At 33.9% G+C, this 20,655-nt stretch overlaps 1 protein-coding gene across 1 annotated transcript in view; it reads left to right on the plus strand.

Annotated features, from left to right (window-relative positions):
• The window catches only part of LOC106461020, a 40,498-nt gene extending 19,890 nt beyond the window's left edge, over window positions 1–20,608 (plus strand). The window contains exons 4-7 of the mRNA XM_013920798.2: window positions 7,449–12,752; window positions 13,961–14,118; window positions 17,737–17,849; window positions 20,407–20,608. Of these exons, the coding sequence (XP_013776252.2) occupies window positions 7,449–12,752; window positions 13,961–14,118; window positions 17,737–17,849; window positions 20,407–20,584 (5,753 nt within the window). The 3' untranslated portion in view covers window positions 20,585–20,608. The remainder of the gene's footprint in view (window positions 1–7,448; window positions 12,753–13,960; window positions 14,119–17,736; window positions 17,850–20,406) is intronic.
• The last annotated feature ends 47 nt before the right edge of the window (window positions 20,609–20,655 follow it).

Here is a 20,655-nt window from a genome sequence, read left to right on the forward strand (position 1 = left end):
TCTGGGCTTATTAAGGGGTAAATTGTGAGGCTTCACTCAGACAATTCTGTGGTGATGACTTGTGTTTCTCATCAAAGAGGCACATTCTCCAGTTATTTTTTGCTGAACCTTAGGCTCCCATGTTTCATGAGCCTCTGTCACTTGAATCTCTTTCAATATGAGGATCATCTATTATTTCGTTCTCTATCTCTCCATCTACTTGTCTTCATCTCTTGCTAACTCAACTTCTCTATTTATCATGCTTCACCTACTTTTTGAGGCTTTCCACCACAATTCTGACTGGGGAAACTAGTGCATACTTGTTTTTCCCCTAGCCCTAAATATTTATTACATTTTGTCCCAATTAACTTGGTTTCTTTGCTTCTGGGATGTGTTTTCTTTCTCTATTTCTTCATCTCTTGCTTGCTCAACTTCTCTATATATCATGCTTCACCTACTTTTAGACGTTTTCCACCACAATTCTGACTTGGGCAACTAGTACATACTTGTTTTCCCCCTAGCCCTCGATTTTATTACATTTTGACCCAATTAACTTGGTTTCTTTGCTTTTGGGATGTATTTTGTGAGGTTGTCTTACTTTTTCACAATTACATGCCTTACTTTCCTCTCCAGGATCTCTGTCTCACACACTCTTTCTTTGTGATGTAATTTTTTTTGCAGATATTTGTTGTAGTTTGGCATATGGAGCTGATGCAGTCATCTCTGTTCGCTTTATTTTCCTTTGGGACCTGAGGTTTCTCATCATATATGGCCTCTTGGGAGTTTCTTCCTCTCCTATTCTTTGTCCTCTTGTTACTATCCAAAGGTCCCCTTGCTTTTTAGGTTAGCCATTGCAGGTCTTGGTGGCGATTTGTTTCTGGAGCTATCCTCGGCTCTGGGTGGGAGCTCTGCTTTCTCACATTGTACACCTGTGATTCCCTTTGTTACAGCCCATAGAGTTACTCAGGTGCTTTTTCAGGAGTATTTCCTCTCCTTATACCCTCTAACTTACCTGTTTCAAAAACCATGGGACAATTCTTGAACCCCACTCTGGGGTTTTTACTCCCATATGTTTGTTGTTCTCATAAAGATGGGAAGTTGACAACTAGTAATCAGCTTATCCCACTTGACCCAACTTTGGTTTTTATTCAGTTTCCATTGAACAGTTTTCTCACTTTACAGTGAATACTCTCCCTGTTTAGTGAATGATCCAGTTTGATGTTTCTGATATTTTCTTCACATCCTAATTTGTCTGCCCACTTTTTGCTTCCTTCAGTTCATCCACAATGGTCGAACATCTGATTTTCTTTTCTTCTGGCCCTAGAGTCTCTTTTGGACCCAAGACCACTACATTCTGTTATCAGTTAACCATGTCTCAGGAGTTTAGGTCTTGATGGCATATTGACTCCCTTACCTAGGCCTGTACCCTTTCCATAGAGTGTTCTGTCCATCATGTGGATAGTTTTCAGTGGATTTGCTCCCATCATAGGAGTCCTATCATTGCTACCTTTCTGACTCCTCTCCACTCCTTTCTTCCATTCTTTTTGATCTCCAATCTCGGACTTTATTGCTCTGGGAGAAAAAGCTTGGTGTTTAGAGTTGTTCAACCTTTTTTTTTTGAAATCATACATATTTCTTACCATCCTAGCTTCTAAGAGCTATCACTCTTTTTTCTTTCTCTTTATTTTTTTGGCCAAGTCCTGCACTATTAATCATAGGGACGGGTTAAATGTCTTCATTGACCACTTGTTCCTTCCCAAAATTTTGGTGGCCTGGGAAGATGATTGGATGTTTTTCTATTCAACATCCTTCCCTGTATGAATATTCTGACCCAGTATTACCTCCTTTGTTTTGTACAGTTTCTTCATTGTTATTTCTCTTGTACTGTCCCTTTCAAGGCACTTGTCATATTGTTTCTTGCTGTGGAACTCCTCTTCCTCTAGTAACTTATATCCTACTACTTTGCCCAGTTGGGTTATATACCCCATTTGACTAGCTTATTCTTCTATACATGATGACCCTTTCCTTATTTTTCATGTCTCCTTCCATTAAGTCTGTCATCTTGTGGCTTCATTTTCCTTTAGTTGACATCATAACCTGTATAAGATCTAGTAGGCAAAGATGTGGATGATCCATACTACAGTAATCTCATATTACTTATGCCACAGGACAGTTCCCCTACTCTGAGTTTTGCCCCCCCCCCTTCAGTTGCCATTCTCCACTCTTCATAGTGACTTTCTGTCAAGGAATTGTGGGCTTCATAACCACCTTCTTCAGTATGTATGTATGTGTGTGTGTGTGCAAGTATTATTTACACAGTGGAACCCACTAAGTGGCTGTTGTTGCATCACAAGAATACTCCTTTACCCATAACTCTGCATGCGTCCCTACTCTGTGCCTGCTGTTGAGATTTCCGTAATACTGCTTTCACAGTATCCATATATTTTCTCTTACAGGCCATTCTGCACTTAGAAAAAAAAAGACAGCACCAAATATGTGTCTGCTCATGCACCTGGTTAGCACCTTCTTTAGTTGTGGAACCCTTAACAAAGCTTCTAAGTGTGGAACATTATGCAGATGTAAAGTTTTCTGTTTGGTCCATGCACCTCTCCATCATTGTCCCCCATACAAATTCCTCCATCCAATTTTCTTCTAGTGGAGAAAGGGAGGAACCCTTGCTTCCCCAGTACTAAGCTTCTAGGGAGGTCAGTATGGAGAGTTCCACACTGGGACAGTGTAATCCCAATGGTATGAGATTGAGTAAACTTGTGTGTTGATGGAAAGTAGGACTGATTTGTTCCTGAAAGTGTGATACAGGCCACTGTGTTATGAATCAAACTATTCCCAGTGGATGAGTTTTGTGTTCTCCTTGGGTAACAGGGCTAGGATTTTTCCCCCTGCACCTGATTATTGTGATAAGTGTGTAACAGGTGGTTGTTAGGCATAGTTATTTTGGTCAACTCTGTACAAGTTACAGATAAATTTATCACCACGTTATGCAGTCATGGATTAAGCTCATAAGCCACCAATTCGAGGAGTCTACATTCAGAATAAAGAAATTCACTTAGAGACTGATTATCACAACACAAAAATAGGTTTAACTCGCTTGTTATGAAGTCAGTCAAATTGACCAACTTTGTAACCATTTTGTACTTGTTATAGTTTCCATACTATAACTTTTAATATAGTGTGTGTATCTTCACAAAATTTGGCAGACTTTCAGTAAACATTGCAAGTCTTTTGCACACAAAAAAAATCAGATTTTTAATGAAGTATTTTTACTAAAGGTTTTTATGTGAATATACTTAGTCTTTATTTTGACTAGTCTGAGTGCAAAGGGATTTTCGTGTTAAGATTACTTAAGAAATACTTTTCTTGATCTCAAATATCTAAAATTTTATTTGTGGATCTCTAAAGTATCCTAAATAAATTTCAGATGTTCTTTTTTTCAGTAAAACTTTGTTTTATCTGTTATTTTCTCTACCCTAACTCTATATTTGATCAATCTCATAACCACACACAAAAAAAAATCAATCTAAATTTCCTTTTTTTTTAGAATGACTTCAAATTGTAACATGAAACTACATTTGTTTGTCCTAAATAGCTTTAAACTCTAACAGTAAACATCTGTATATGCTTACATTTTATTGTTTTGATTGCCCTTTGAACCATATCTAAATTAATATTCCCACCATAAAATTTGTAAATCAGTTGGCGAACATGGAGCTCATCTTAACCTATGGAATTACATAATGCACAGGCTACTTGCGAGCGTAACTCATGAAAATTATTTATTATTATTATTTTTTTTTTACCTGATCTAATTTCTAAAAGTTTCTAATATTTATATTGTAGTTACTTTTATAATAGTAAAGAAGGAATACACACTAAAACCAGGAAATTAATTACTTACCTGGGTCTTCTTTTTTTTATGCCTTTGACTTTTGATGACACTTAACCCTTCCTTTTTATACTAATGGTACTGCTGCACTAAATAACTTTTTACTTAATTAAATAATGCACCAATGAACACAGAGTAATAACATGCAAAAAACGTACAATGTCCCATAACTATTACAATTTTTCTGGTTTTCTAATCATTCAACAAGAGCCGTTATAAATTCATCTGACCTCATTTATGTGTTTCCTGTGGGAAAAAAGATTGAATTAAAAGTGAAATTGACAATTCTCTTTACAAAAAACAATGTTATGTAACATGTAATTTGATAGATTAAAACTTTGGCTTTCTATTGGTTATAAATAATATAGTATTACAAGTCAGAGAGAATTATTGGCAATTATTTAAAAGAGATCATGTTACAGGTGGGCATGGCAAGAGGGGTCTGATTTTCTATTTGATGTCTCTGTTACCAAATAAAATTGAATACTATGAAAATTATGTTTTGCATGAGTGATGAAAACATTATAATGAGTAATTTGTATTAAATTTCATTCCTCTTGGAGGGGGTGGTAAATACTTAGAGGAAAAATGTCACATTTCTCTTCCTGGGAGAAATTGACTAATTTTTTTAATATTGCCATATAAAACTGAGAACTTAAAACTTATATACTATGAAAATATGGATTATTAGCTACCTATTTATGCAAATTTATTCATATACCATGATAAGAAAGTAGTTTAATTAACTTTTGAATGTAACTCACTAAAGCCTCATGGCACGTGCAGAAAAAGATGCCCGTGGTCGAGAAGGTTAATTCAATATATTTAAGTATTCACATAGATTGAAAGTCCCAAACTATTTTGAATAGCAAGATGCTTGTTAGTCATATCTTCTATAAGATTCATCAACATTGCAACTACAGTAAATAGATTATCAACCAAATTAATACGGGATATTCTTTGAGACATAGTTATGCTTATGCAAGTCCATTAACATTTCTTTCTAATATGTCTCTTAATAACGCTGTTACTTTTTCTATTAGCTTAGTCAAATCTTCAACAGAATTAACTCTTAATACTGTTCTTTCTTTAGTCATGATACATCACTTGTTAGATATGTTGTTAGACTAGATAGATATAGATAATGGAAATTTGTATAGTGAATGTTTTTGAAGCTTTGGAGTATGGATATTCTGGAATCTGAAGCATAGCAGGATACCTGGACAGGTCAGGAACTGTCAAGAAGTTGCTTCCAGGACCAGAATGGTGGCATTTTTTACTACTTAATTAGTATAATTTTGGTTCAGCAGGAAGTTTGAATTGCTAAATTCTGCACATGATCCTTTTGACCCGATTGGTACTTTTGTGGTCTTCTATCAAACCAAAACTGAAACTGCTTGTTGAATGGTTTGTAATGGAACTCTTTCTTGTCAATCAATCGTTAATATGGGCATAGATATCCAAACTCACTAACTCAGAATGTATGGATACAAACTGATTAACTTTGGTCTTTTTACATATATTCTTTCATTTGTTACTTCCTATCAAAGTTCTAGTACTTCATTTCTTATAAGGCTATTTCCTGTAGCTATGGTACCTTATATCATAAACATTTGTTGATTTCTCTAATGGAATTGGGTCTGTTTAGCACTGACAACAACAATTGATAGTTTCTACTTTAAACTTCTGTTATCACTTGCCATTATATTTATGTTTTTTATTCTTGTATATATGAAAATTCTATTTTCAAACCTTAAGTATTTCTTCAGTATGAAATGGCCTGACTTATTACTCTAGCCACATTCATGCTCAGCCAACTGCCTGTGAGATAGTAGCCTGTTCAACAATCTGACATTCTGCCCACCTTTGCAACACTTTAACACCAAGCAAACAATATATTTTGCTCTGTCACATCTCTTGAGTGAAAAGTTTTCCCTGCTTGAGAGTGATTGATGACCCACTAGACTACACCCTTCTCATACTCATACACATTTGCAGTTGACATGCATCATGTACTTTCTCTTTTTGATGCTATGTTTCCAGAAAGGAGATCATCTTTGTAATTTCTTCATCTGCATTGGACCCTTCCACCATCTTCAGTGCAGGATTGTAGCTATTCTCTGTAGAGAGTTGCGAATAACATTTCTTAAGTTAGCATTTTCCTTACCTGAAAATGTATTTCATATAAGTACTCACCACTCTGCACCACCTCCCCACTTCCAATGTATTTGTAGTCTAATGATGATTACATCATAGGCTGGTTCAATACACATTAGTGTGTAGGAGTAGGAGCTTTGTTCAGGGCTTGTGGCACATGCTAAAAAATCTTCATACAGTGCATGTAGTAATAGCTATTCATTTATTATGCAGAGGTTATTATCAATCTGAAATACATTTTAAGGTAAGGAAAATGTTGATTTTCATGACATTAATCAATTTAATCTTTATTTTGATTAATCAGTTATTTTACATGTTGCTAATATATGTAATTGATGCTCATAGGTAATCAGTTATATCCATGTAATTGCCCAGCCCTAATTAAAAGTTTAATTGTCTCAGAAAATAAATAAATAAATTATGTTATCTTGTTTATTTTCTTCCAGCCCTGCTGATTGATAGTTGATTTCTTTCTTGTCTAAAATTCTACCTTACATTGAAGTAAACTGGTATAAAGTTTTATGTTTTGAACTTACAAGCTTTTAATGATTTGCATTATCTGATTTACTACTTTGATATCTTCTTTCAGTACTTGATACAGAAACATGGTTTTGTATTTTGTTGAACTTATTTAAAGCATACTTTGTAGAACATGATAAAGGGCTGGAAGTGGCCTAGGGATTAGCTTGTCAGATATTGGATTGAAAATTCCAAGATTTGAGACATGATACTGTTGAATACATTTAGAATTTCCAGCTAAGGCCATGTTATAAAGTTGACATTTAAACCTGTTATACATCTCAATGTGTTGGATGAAGCCCTTGTGGTGGTGGTGGCTGACTTCACTCTTGTCAGTGGTCTCTGACGTAGTCATTTAACTCAACTGCACATGAGATTGAAAATTCTAATTCAAAACAAAATATAAATATGATTTTAGACATTTTACCAAGTTGAACTGATATAAATATCACTGGACACTTAATAGTATTGTAATTAGGCAAAAAAAAAAATTAAACTTTTTACACTATTTCAGACATAATTTAAAGGTATGCAACATTTATATTATAAAATATTTTTTGAGAAATTACTTCAAAATGAATTTTAAACTGGTTGGAAAATAATTAGTACCAAGATTTATCAGAGTTAGTTGTGTTTTTATGGATTTTACTTGCAAGATGCCAGCTAATTTTAATTGTTCCCAGGAAACCATTAGCAGGGAAAAAAATTAACTATAAAAGGATTTATAGATAATCGACAAGTTTAAGGTTGTAACTTCTTAGTACATGTAATGAACAATATAGAATTTACTTCTGAACAAAGTTTACTTGGAGGAAAACAAAAGTACATTCTATAGATTAGCCACTGTCTACACAGGCTTGGAAAGATAATGGTACTTTTTTTTTCTTTCTAGATTCCTCACATTCTAAGAAAAAGAAAATGAGAAATAAAAACAAAAGCCCATTCGATGGAGTTCTTGTATCTCAGCTGTTGGCTCAGAGAGATAAATTAGGCTTGCGAAAAGAAAAGAGAAATCATAATTTGATTTTTGGTACAATTGCTGTTGAAAAGAACCTTTGTTCACTTTCATCATTTAGTAATAGTACTGCAAGCGGTCAAGCAGGTAGCCTGTTGCCAATGCAGTTTCTTAGTGAAGACAGAAGTAATTTGCAGCAGATCAGCACATCACAAGATTTACTTCTGGTTGATAGATCTGTTCATAATCACAACATCAGAGTTTGCCCAAATAACAGTCAGCATTTGCACAACAAAACTGAATGTGAAGCTCTTATGTGCACAACAACCACATCTTGTTCAACTGCATCTCCTACCTTAAGTAGTACTTCAAATTTAGGTCATTATGGAATTCAGTTAAATACAAATTCTAATGTGAAAAGTGTTTTTCAAACAGTAGAATCTGGTGAAAAAAGGTATATTTCTTTAGAAGCACCACGAGTAGGTCATGTATCCATGCCTCTCCCTGTGAGTCATTATATGCAGTCAGGGCAGCCATACATACCAGTACAGCAAAATATGCATACTTCAGGAATTAAAACTGCAGAAAATTCTCATGTAGCCATATCTCAATCAGTTGGAGGTAATGGCCTCCATTCTCAACTTAAAATTAACCAGTGCATTGGTTTAAATGAACAGCTAAATTCTTGTACAATGCCCTCTGGACTATGCCCAGAACATCCTGGAACATCTGTGATGCAATCATCTGGTCCAATACAAGAAGAATTAAATACAAGTAAAAGCAGTAGTGGAGTTCCTACACCAACCACACAGAAACTTGCTTCAACCTTTTTTACTCATTCTGTTACAGAACAGCCAAGCAGTACTCAGATTGGAGATAATAACTTGGGCCCTGCTGGTCGACAGAAATTTAAAAAGCCTTCAAAAATAAATAACAGTGTGCGACTTTTTGATAGTTTATCTCCATGCCCAAATGTAGATGTAAGACAGATTCCCTCTGAACATTATCGACCTCCAGTTTGTACACTAGCCAGTCAAACAGTGTCAAACAGGAGTACAAGTACTCCACTTGTAGCTATATCTAGTGATCATCTTACTCCTGCACAAGCCTGTCAATCCATTATGCATCCACAGGGTTCCTCTGTAAGGTGGTCAATCTCTTCCAGTAGTCAGAATGAAAATGTAGATGTAGTTGTTTGTAGTCTACCATCTCATAGTTTATCTGGTACAGTTATTCCATCTTCTAGACCAGAAGAGCTTTGTGCAATCACACCATCAACTTTAAATGATGTGTTTAATGCTAGTAATATAAATTGTACTTCAAATTGTTCCAAAATATCTGTTTCAGTTGATGGAGGACTATCACTACAAAAAAGGAATTCATTTCCCTTTAATGATTCACAATCATCTAGTGTAAATGCCAATGGGATGTTTAAAAGAAATTCAGAACAATTTATAAGTTCTTTAAATCAAGTGCAAGATAACAGTGAGGTAAATTCTGGTTCAGGCTTTGATGTTACCTCTCCAGTAAAAGTGAGTTCTCAGAGTTTTTTATCTAGTGTTGGATCAAGCACTGGGATAACAAACTTTAATGGGCCTTACCCGGGTTTGATGGTGCCTAATCTCACTAATAACCATTTTTCTGCTAATCCACATGCTGAAGGAAGTGTTCCAACACCATCAAGCATCCAAGCTTCTCCTTCGGTATTGAACATTCAGGTTACACCCCAGACAAATCAGATTTCACCACTTCAGGTCATTCAACATGTTGGGATGATTGGCTCTCAGCAGTTGCGACCTAGTGTTATACAGCCACAAACAATTAGCTCAGATCGAATAGAAAATACAGTGAATGACAGTGTTCCTTCTGTTGACAACATAACTTCATCTTTTGTTCAGTTTCCTGGTACAGCTGGGACTGTTCGTTCCCCTTTATGGCAGAATAATAGCTCTTCTGGTATTTTAGTACAGAATGTGTTCAGCCAGCGTGTATACACTGAATATACACCAAATACAGTTTTCCCAACTGTTTCAAGGACCCAGTTTGCACAACAGGTAAATGGAATGGTATTACCTACAGGATTTCAGGGAATATCAAATTCTCAGCAAATTTTAATGACCCCATATGGTATACGGGTACCAGTTGGTGGACCACCTTTAAATACCATATCCACTCCAGTTGGAGAAGTCCATCCATTTGGAACAGCCTCTGTATTTGGTCCAACCCAGCAGCTAACTCAACCATTGTTAATACCTGATGGAATGAGACCAAATGTTTTACAATCTCTGCAGCTTGTTCAGAATGGTTGTTTTATAATTGGTTCATCTCAACCAAGTTTTACATTAAGAAACCATCATCTGTCAAATCATAACATACCTTTGAGTACAGGAGAGGGCCCTTTACAATGTGCTAACATCTCTATAACAGTTCAGAGTGGAAGTTCAGGAGCTTTTATTTCTTCTCAACCACAGACAAGAGTTGCAGCTATATCTTTAGCAGCTTCTAGTACTCCAAAGAATACAAGTGCTTTGCAGTCTTTTGAGCAACCACTTTGTGGAATACAACAGCAAAATATACAACAGCTTACAACTTTAGGAGGTGAAGAAGCAAATAACTGTGCACAGATTTCTGACACTGTTGTTGGTGAGTATGTTTCTTTAGGAAAGCAGGTCACAGCTTCAAGTGCATGTTCCAGGGGTGCACTAATAAGTGCCAACACTTTATCAGATGGCAGTGTTTTGCATTATACAGCTTCTCATAACCGTCCATCTATTTCAGTTTGCAGTTCTCCTCATAATCAACCATTTAAAAACACAAGTAATATGCCCTTGTCAGGGCAAGTTAGATTATATAATCCTATGCCCCCTCTTTCTGTACCTAATGTGACAACAGTAACTACCACTATGACCCAGGTCATACCTGCTGTAGGAATGGTACCTCAAGTATTTGGTCAACCAACACAGCCTATGATGCAGGTTTTTAATTTGTTGTCTGTTCCATCTATGCAAAATACAGTTCTTATTCCTCATGGCCAGAACTTCATCTCTGGTCCTGTACGAATTGAACAGCCTCATCATTCTCCAATAATTGGTACTCCAACAGAACCAACAAGTATTTCATTATTGGGAAGGTCCAATGGTGGATTAACTCCTACACCAGTAACTTTATCTAGCCCCACACATTTCATTACAGTACCAGCTCAACAGGATGAAAATAAAGGAAGGGCAGAACTTTATTCGATGTCACTATCTCGACCTAGTTCAACCTGTAGTACACCTTTGTCCAATAATGGTTCCATATCAGGTGGGCAGAGTGATGATTCACCTAATTGTCTTCAAACATCAAATAGAAAGAAATCAAAAGATGGAAAAAAAAAGACAGGAAGTCAGACAGTAGCTTCCATGTTACAAAGTGGAACTCAGAACTCTAATGTAGTGTTTCCAAGCATTTCTATTACACCTCAACAGCAGACCCAGCAAGCTCCTGTTCTACAGGCTTTTACTGTTTTGCCTCAATCTTCAGCACAGCAGTCAAGGCATCTAATTCAGCAACAGCAAAATGTTATAAGTTACAATGGCATGAATCCAGTTGTGCAACAACAAATGTTATCATCAGGGCTCGCAAATCAAATAAATCTTCAACCATTTGGTATGATTGGGCTCCCATCAGGTGGTGGAGCCAATGTGATGCAAGATATACCTTTGCAACATTTTGTTTCTGGACCTCCTTTCCAGTCAGTTGCATTGGTACAGAGTCCTCAAAACATCAATTCCTTTTCTCAAGAGCCATCTGTTTTAGTACAGGGTCCTTCAAATTTTGGGATTCAGTCTAACCCAGTTCAATGTGCCTTTCCTGGTGGTTCCTTTGTTTCTAATGTGATTCAACCCAGTTCACATGTTCCTGGAACAGAAATGATCTTGAGTCCCCACATTCAAGACCATTCAGCTGTAGGAGGTATTCCTCGGGCTATAGTGCATCCCCAGGGATCCACCTCAGTGGTCACTCATGTAGTGTCTGCCTTTGCTGATACACCCTTATCATCCACATCAACAACAACAACTCAGTTAACCAATACTGATACTAGATTAAACAATCAGATTTCTTTAAGTGGTGGACATACAACTCCTGTAACTGCCCCCGAAGAAATATCTTCTGAACCGTTGAAATATACAATGAATAAACTCAGTGATCTTCCACAATCATCTAGAGCCAGGAGTGTTGGGGTACAAAGTGGAGAGATAGAACATAATGCTGCTGTGCAGACAGTCAGTTCATTGGATTCCATGGCAAACCCGGTGAATGAGCTTTCTCCGTCAAAAAAAATCAATACAGTTTTTCTTAAACAGAATGTAGACATTGTTAATCATTCATTAAAGGATTATGCCCAAAAAGAAGAAGTTTTGTTTCCATCTTGCGAAGAAGAACCGAATGAGACTTTGTGGCCAGACCCTGTGAATTTGTCAGCTGCAGTGAGAGCAGTCATGCAAGAAGGTACAAGCAATGTTAGAGACTGTCCAGTGCCTAATGTTCCCGGTGAATCATTTAGCAAGGAAGAAAACTTAAGACATACTGATGTACATTTGCAACTTCCAGCAAAAGGCAGTGGACCATTTTTTTCTGTCCAGGATTGTGAAAGTTCACAAATTCAGCAACAGACAGTGTCTGAGGTGAATTTAGCTCTTGATTTAAGTAGGACATGGACATACACAAAACAGTTTGTGCAAGAAAATGATCATAGTTTCATAGAAAATGAAGAAAATAGTAAGAGTCCTCCTGAAAAATGTGGATTAAGTGAACCAAGTGATTGTGTAAATAACCTTCAATCCAAATGGGATACTTGTCCATTACAAACTTTGCCATTGGACCAACCTGACAATGCAGCTGAAAATCCCTCCTCTGCTTCTTCAGATACCTCTGAACAATCGTTAACGAGTGCTGATAACCATTCAACAAGTGATTCAGGAGTAGAGTCCAGTCAGGAGCCAATGAATCTTGTTTGTAGCCGAGATGAGAGAGAAGAAGAAAGCAGAATGTGCTTAGAAACCAGAGATGGAACATTGGAGTCCTCAGCCAACACAAAGATTTTGGAAGAAACTACAAATGCTATTGTTTCTATCACCCGAACAGTAGTGAATCAGAACTTTGAGACAGAGACGTGTAAAGCTGAAAGGTGGTCTGGAGTAAAGAGGAGAAGAAGGGAAATGCTTTCTATCTCACAAGAAGAAGTACAAAACTCTGATGGTAACTAAAAAAGAACTTTTCAGTTTTTGTTAGTTAAACCAAAATTTAAGGTCATTTGTAGTAGTACATGCAATGCATTTTTTGTTTTATCAAGTACAACCGTGTTTCTCCAACAATATATAATAGAATAAATTATATATGTATATATTTATAATTCTTATTACAGTAATTATTTGTATACATTATTTGTAATACAAAAGAATGTATCTTAAATATGTCAGTGAATTGCATGAATGTGTAATTGATATTTGCGCATACATTTAACTCCCGCTTCATCTTGCAATACTTTTATATATATATATATATATATATATATATATATCTGTTTGTTATGTATCATACGTCTTAGACAGATACATGTAATGAATTGCATTTGACCCACTATATAGTAAAATTTCAAACCATTATTTTGTTCCAAGTTGTTGTTTCTCATTTTATATTAGAAGAAACAATGAACAATATAAAATAATCCAGTTTGACCAGCTACTAGATATTTAGCCAGTTGGTCCTTTTTAAATGTTTATAGTCAAATATTTCTGTTAATACCATAGTACTAAAGTATTTAATTTAAAAGCATGATCTAATATTGTATTATTAACAATATTTATAAAGTTGGGAAGATAGTCATTCATATTCTCAACATTGTGTGAGATTTATCATTCTAATGTTATAACCACAGATTATGATGGATAATACTAAAAGCAGATATTGAAATCTTTTTTAAAATATTTCTAAGCTAATATAAGAGAGATTAAAAGAAAACAGATAATCAAAATGAATGTTTGGTTTTAGTGCATTTGTTGATAGGTTTTCTTTTCATAGTTTAAACTTTGTTATCAAACTTAAAGATTTAACATATGACACTAAAATATTAACAAGTTTCATTTGATACTTTTTTCCCTCAGGCGTAATAAAATAAACTCAGACATGAGTATCTAATGAGTGAAAAAATAAGCATCAGAGTAATACTTATGATGCTGTTCAAAAGAAATTATTGCTTCAGAAATTATTGATTAGTGTTAATCACATAAACACTAAATCTTGCAAAATGTATGAAGAGTGTATTGAAAAACTGCAGTCTAGTTTCTTGAACAACTAAAGTATTACTCTCTTTAAAGGAGAATTTGTGATTTTGGATAATGAAGTTTTAATTAGACTGATGATGTTGTTTATGAGCAAGAAGTAATGCGTCTCATATATATTTCTAGATGAAAATCCAGATTCTCCTCCACTCCCTCCCCAACCACGAACATTTAATATAGGAGATCTGGTGTGGGGACACATAAGAGGATTTCCCTCCTGGCCAGGAAAACTTGTTCATGAAGAAGAAGTAAGAGGTAGTAATAGCCAGTGGGAAGAAGGAAAGGTAATAAATGCATTCTTTGTTTTTGAAATGTATGTTCTTAAACAGGATTTTAAGAAATATGATGTACAGTAGATTTTGCACTTATTTCTGGTCTGGCAATATAGTTCTGTGAAATAGAGGAAGATAGAACAAAAATTTTATATAAAAGGCAAAATTCTACCATAAAATTTTATAATTTATTACTTTAAACTTTTGTTCATTATTCAAAAGTGTAAAGAATGTAATGGTGTGTGTTTTGCTTGGGACTAGGTATTTTGTTTCTTCTTTACCATTTTCACACCTCTTATACTGTCTTTTATTGCATGAAATAAATATTTTAATTTCCCTACAAAAATATTAGTTACTAAAAACTTCTTATCCAAAATAATGAAATTCTTAAAATTGTGTTTATATTATTCCAAACTTACCAATAAGTTGTGTAGTGTGGACCATTATTCGAAATTATGTAGGTATTTTTAAACAATGTTTAATTTTTCTACTCTTTCTTAAAAAAAGAAAATGATAATGTAAAGTGTAGTGATTCATTCTGGCATTTGAACACACATATTCTCCTTTATATAAATACACTTCCATGAATCATGTAAATCATGGCAACTTATAAAACTAAAAATAAAAGTGATAATTATAAGTGCAGTTGTGAAAATGATACACAGAAATATGCTACATTTAGTATATATTGACTCACCCAACTCCTATGGTATTGAAAAAAAATATTTTATTTTCCTTCCATTTTGATTTTGCTTGAAGCTTTCAATATTTTTAACATTTACATACACTGGCACACATGTTTTTGTATAACATGCAGATAACTGACTTTAAACTGTGTTGTCCTTGTTTTTGAACCACTCATACATTGTCATAGGTAATTTCTTTCGGTATTTCTAGATCTTCCTCTAGTTGTGGTGCTAGAGAATTCCTTTAGGCTTGCACTAAAGGGTTCTTGATAAACATTGGTCAGGCACTGCTTGTCTTCCATTTTTTCTTAACCCTTTATGATTTTTACCTGTATATTTACACATGCTAGACATCATCTTCACCCATACATTTACGCCAGTTATGGTAATGGGAAAAACATTTTCCTCGGATGATATAGGGTTAATGGAAGTAACTAGGTGACAAATGCATTTTGTGAAAGTTGACCCTATCCAGATTTGTATACAGTGATTAACTCTCAGTTTTTCAAGTTAGTCATCTCTGAAATACTTGTAGATTCAGATTAGAGAGTGTATTTATCTTTCATTTCGTGTAAAGCATTAATTGAATAAGACAAACCCACATGCCAGGCCCTCCTATCACAATCTGTCTTTCAAAAAATGTCAGTTATTTTCTCTTACATTTGATATTGGATTATTTATAACTAACAGAAAGAGAATATTTTAATTTACTGAATTCCCTATAAGGTTACCTCATTCTGACAATACTTTTTGAATTACTTGGTCAGATAAAAGTATTAAGATATTGCATTTCTTTGTGTTCTAACTTGCATATTTGAAATAAGTAAAAATGACATAAAGAAATACCAACAACCCTATCAAAAAGTAGGGTTAACTTTCGTTAAGACTTCTAGAGCAAAAACTTGTAAAAGTAGAAGACCCATACGTAAGTACTAAATTTCTTGTTTTTTTTATGTATTGCTATAAAAGTAACTAAAATTACTTATTAGGTTGGATAAGAAAACTTAAATGAGAAAAACTAAATAACACGTACACAATGTGAGCACAGCATAATTGAAATTTGACCTAGTGTGCTGGTAACTCGATCCTTTGCACAAATCTGCTTTGCTGTGACAAATTGCTTTCACTATACTTTAAGTGCTGTTATAAAGCAATAAATCTAAATGACTAGGAGATTTCAAATGTATTAGATTTGGCTGTAAGAATATATATATAATATGTGATTTTCTGTTACAATCTGCAGTTATTCTACAAAAAGAAGGGTAATTTAAATTTACTTTGTGTCTTTTCTTTATGTAGTAGTTACAAGGCTGGCCAAATGGATTGAGCTCATATACAGTTTTAGGGGAGTGAAAATAACAGATAAAACATAAAATTTCGATTATGTTTTGATAATCATTTTATAGGTTCTAGAGGTATGCAAATGATATATGAAAACTGCAACATGAAAAAGTATGTTTATCCTAAACATGAAAATCACCTTGTACTCGAACTGACTCAGTAAAGGCTTTGTGAATTCACATAAAAATCTTTAGTAAAAGTATTTAATTAAAAAAAAAAAAATTTTTTTTGTATACAACTAATTTCATGAAATTTCAATAATTTCAATCAGTAAATTCAGAGTTATAGTATGTATAGTTTCATGGCTACTTGATAGTTATTAGATTTGTCAAATTACTAAGCCTTTATTCAGAAGGTCAAGGAAAATTTTGACTCTGTGAGTTATCTGCAAAAAATTCTTTGAGATATCAGATAGTATTAAAAAACCAGCTGAGATTGTTTGTTACTAATAATACTCTAATTGCAAGTACAGTAGATCACAAAGATGGTTGGTTCTGCTAAAAGCCCTAAATCCTTGACCTTATTACATTATGGCTGTTAAGCATTTTTGAAAATATTCTATTAAGAAATTGTCTTGTGTTCCTTTTAACAGTTCCTAAATGAGGAATCAGTTGGGCTTTTTTGGGTGGGGATCTTAGTTTTCATAGTAACTTGCTCTTGCACTGTTTGAAAGAACTTTGTTGAGTTAAGTTGAAACAAAAGAAAATTTTTAGTACATTGCTTTAATGCAACACTTGTAATTGAAAATGAAGTGATATTTTTACTCTGGAGACCAATATATCTCAGAACCATTATATTGGTTCATGGTTTATAAGATATACAGAATAATAAAAGCTTTTCTCCATATAAAAGGCATCACACAGTATAGTCATTTATCTTGTAAAATTTAAAAACTTCACTAGATGTTGTGCACTTAACAGTGTAAGGTACATGCAAGGTGGCATGTACAATTGGCACAACATTGTTGGGGCATTCTGAAAGCTGCACGATACACGGAGGATGATGTGCAGTGGGTTGAGGTACAAAGAGACTAAATGTCTGCATATCCTCAATACTTATTCTTTTTTTTTAATTTCAAAGTTTACATTTGAGAATTGCATTGAGCTAATTTTGCTGTGTGGAAAAATGAACATAACAGTTGTATAACATCTACAGCTTCTGCTAGCAATAATCATGGCAGAGGCATGTTTGTAAGACCAACATTAACTAGATCAGTGGAATGATTTCTTCAGACTAGAAGCATTGCAGTTGACATTAATTAACAACCCTTTGGTGGCCAAGTGATGCATCACAGAGTATCTGTTGTGGACATGTTTTCTTGGGATATGCTCTTCCATGCGTCCGCCTCCAGTTTTTGAGATGCTTCACCAGTGTTGCATGAATTATGAATATATAAAATGTGGAACAGTGTTGTTCATCATGAAAATATCTGTAATCCTCCAACTATCTATTGCAGGTATAAAAGCCTTACGTTTGTCTTCACTAATACTGGTATCACATTTTTGTGTGAACAGTTAAGCAATCAACTATTTTGTTAAACTCAATTCACATGCATTAACCTCAAGTTATAATTAAAATAATTTTGATTGTTTTTTATAACCAGGTCTGGGTAAAGTGGTTTGGTGATCACACATTCACACAAGTGGAACCAGAAAAGTTGAAGACATTATCAGAAGGGTTAGAAGCACATCACAGAGCCAGAAAGAAATACAGAAGGTTAGCACATATAGTTAATCTAAAATCTTGTATTATAATGCTCATTTTGTATTGTAGTAAAAGTCTTGTACAAATGAGCTCCCTTTCTAACAATTAATGGCTTTGTGTTAAAGTGTGGTTTTGATTAATTGTACATAAAGTATAAGGCTATGAATAAAAGGTAATAATAGCTAAAGTTGTAAAAATATTTTTAGAGTTGAGTTTTTAATTTTTGATACTGTTATTTAATAACAGTGTTAATGAGCAAAGCAACCTGTAGTTTGCAATATTATCCCAGTTGTGATTCCTTCTCTTCTGTCTATGATAACAGTAATAACTCAATATTATCCCAGTTGTGATTCCTTCTTTTCTGTCTGCGATAGCAGTAATAACTCAATATTATCCCAGTTGTGATTCCTTCTTTTCTGTCTGTGATAGCAGTAATAACTCAGTATTATCTCAGTTGTGATTCCTTCTCTTCTGTCTATGATAACAGTAATAACTCAATATTATCCCAGTTGTGATTCCTTCTCTTCTGTCTGTGATAACAGTAATAACTAAATTTTTTGACTTTTTACAGACTCTTTTGTTTTGTACATTTTGAAGTTAATAAATATGAATACATTATTTCTTCTGAGAGGACATCATTGTTGTTATTGGCAATTTATTTTTTTCAGTGATATTCATTACAACCCACATGATTTATTATATAGAAAGAAATACTGCTGTGTTATATTTGATATTAGCTTGTCTTAATTTATCTTTTAAAGTGGGCAATTTTTTTTCTTCATGGATTATCAACTCTTTCACCCCCATAGTCTTGAGGACAAAGCTGCACCATTAGGTTAAAAACATCATAGAAAATAAACTTGTGGCCATTTTACTTATACATTGAAAAAATACTTCGGAGTGGAAATTTATTCAGTAAAAAAAAATTGTATTTATTTAATTTTATACATAAAAAATTTGAAAGTTTGATTTTAGCTTTTTCCCAATGAAATTATTAGTGTTGTAGAGTTTCATGAATTTTTTCCTGAACATGATATGGCACTTGTAGCACCTTAGTGGCAAATTCATAATAGTTTTGAACAAAATTTTAATAATTTATCCTTGTATATGAGTGTTGTTTAATGATTTTTAGCCAATCCCTTTTTTTCAACTTGGTTTTTTGTGATGTGATGCTTCACCTACATCTCAGCTTTACGAAGTCATATGCTACGGATCCAAATATTTCATGAGAGCTCTTTTTCCATTCTTTTCAACTGTGAAAGCTGATAATGCTTCTAGTTCAACAGAGATTCACGTAGAGATCAGAACATTGTGATAAAAGCTTAGCTTGGTGATATGTTGCTAGGAGAAAAGGTGTTTGTGAACAACTTCCATTACATTTTCAGACCTGGTGGTTTTGTTTCTTTTACAATTTGCAATAAGCTCATTTTATCACATTATATTTATTTAATTTGTATTATGATGTCTAAGTATGATAGGACAAGAGATTGTTTTTTGTGGAACAAGATTAGTTAGGCTTATTTAAACAATTTTACAATCAACTATATCAATTTTCATTTTGCCAACAAGACTACCATGTTAAGTATTGTGTGCATTAGGCCTTGTCAACTTAAGTAACTGCTTGAATGGGCAAAGAAAATCACTGATAATAAGTGTAAATATATATATATATGTAAATGAACATTAAATGGCTTTAAAACTTATTAAATATACTAAATAACCTGATTAATAATTTTAAAAAGTTGGCTTCTTTATAATATTGGTATGGTAAAAATATTTTTTTTATTGTATGCTGATAATCATAAGCACAGTGAAACTGCAAGAATTGTTTTGTGAATCAAAACTATAATAAAATTTAAATGTTGTGAAATAAAAACTTTATAGGAAAGTTTTAAAAGAACGTAGGAAAACGTAAAAAAACATAAATGGAAATCTATAACAAAGGTAAGTATTGGCAAAATTTTGAAGCTGCAAATTCATATAAATATCACATGTAGAAAAACTTGAGGATCTCAGATTCACCATTGCACCTTAACCTTAACTTGCTATTAAGGCTGTGTGCCACTGTCATTACTTTTGAACTATTGCCTGGAGGGAAGTCAACTGTCTGGAAGTACCCATTGGCCACTTCCAACTTTTGTCTTTGAACTAGAGGGAAGACAACAAGCTGGCAGCACCTACCATCAATCTTTTCTTCTTCTTTTTCTACTTTCTTGTTTTGACCATCACTGTACTAATCAATTAATTGATTACCAAATAGCACTAATTACCCAGCCTTCCCAATAGGTCAATTGAATAAATGAAGAGGGAATAATTACTAAAAGGGATGATGTTAGGTCATTTTAGTTAGGGAATTGTTTTTCTTATTACTGGAAACCTAATATATATTGATTGTGTTATAGTGTATATATTTAACAGCATGTTTTGATCACCATGTTTTCTGTGGTGTTTAATAAAGTATATATATATTTGTACTTGTTTGTTTGTTTTTCTTTTTTTAAAAATGGATAATGTGGTATTTTCATTATAACTATTGTTTGTTTTCTAAAAAATTATGTCACTTGATTAGGGGAAGAAAAATGAATTCAAACCTGGAAAATGCCATTCAAGAAGCCATGCTGGAATTAGATAGACCCACCTCTGCTTCAGGAGGTGGAAGTGCTGCAGGTGGTATTCAACAAACTATGACTGTGTCCTGTTCTAAACCAGGAAAATCACGTGGCTCTAAACATAGAAGGACAAAATAATATATATATATATATATATATATATATATATATATATATATATATAATAATATATAATATAAACTATTCGT

The sequence above is a fragment of the Limulus polyphemus genome, unplaced genomic scaffold (genome assembly GCF_000517525.1).
Source record: "Limulus polyphemus unplaced genomic scaffold, Limulus_polyphemus-2.1.2 Scaffold881, whole genome shotgun sequence".
In the NCBI taxonomy this organism is placed as follows: domain Eukaryota; kingdom Metazoa; phylum Arthropoda; class Merostomata; order Xiphosura; family Limulidae; genus Limulus; species Limulus polyphemus.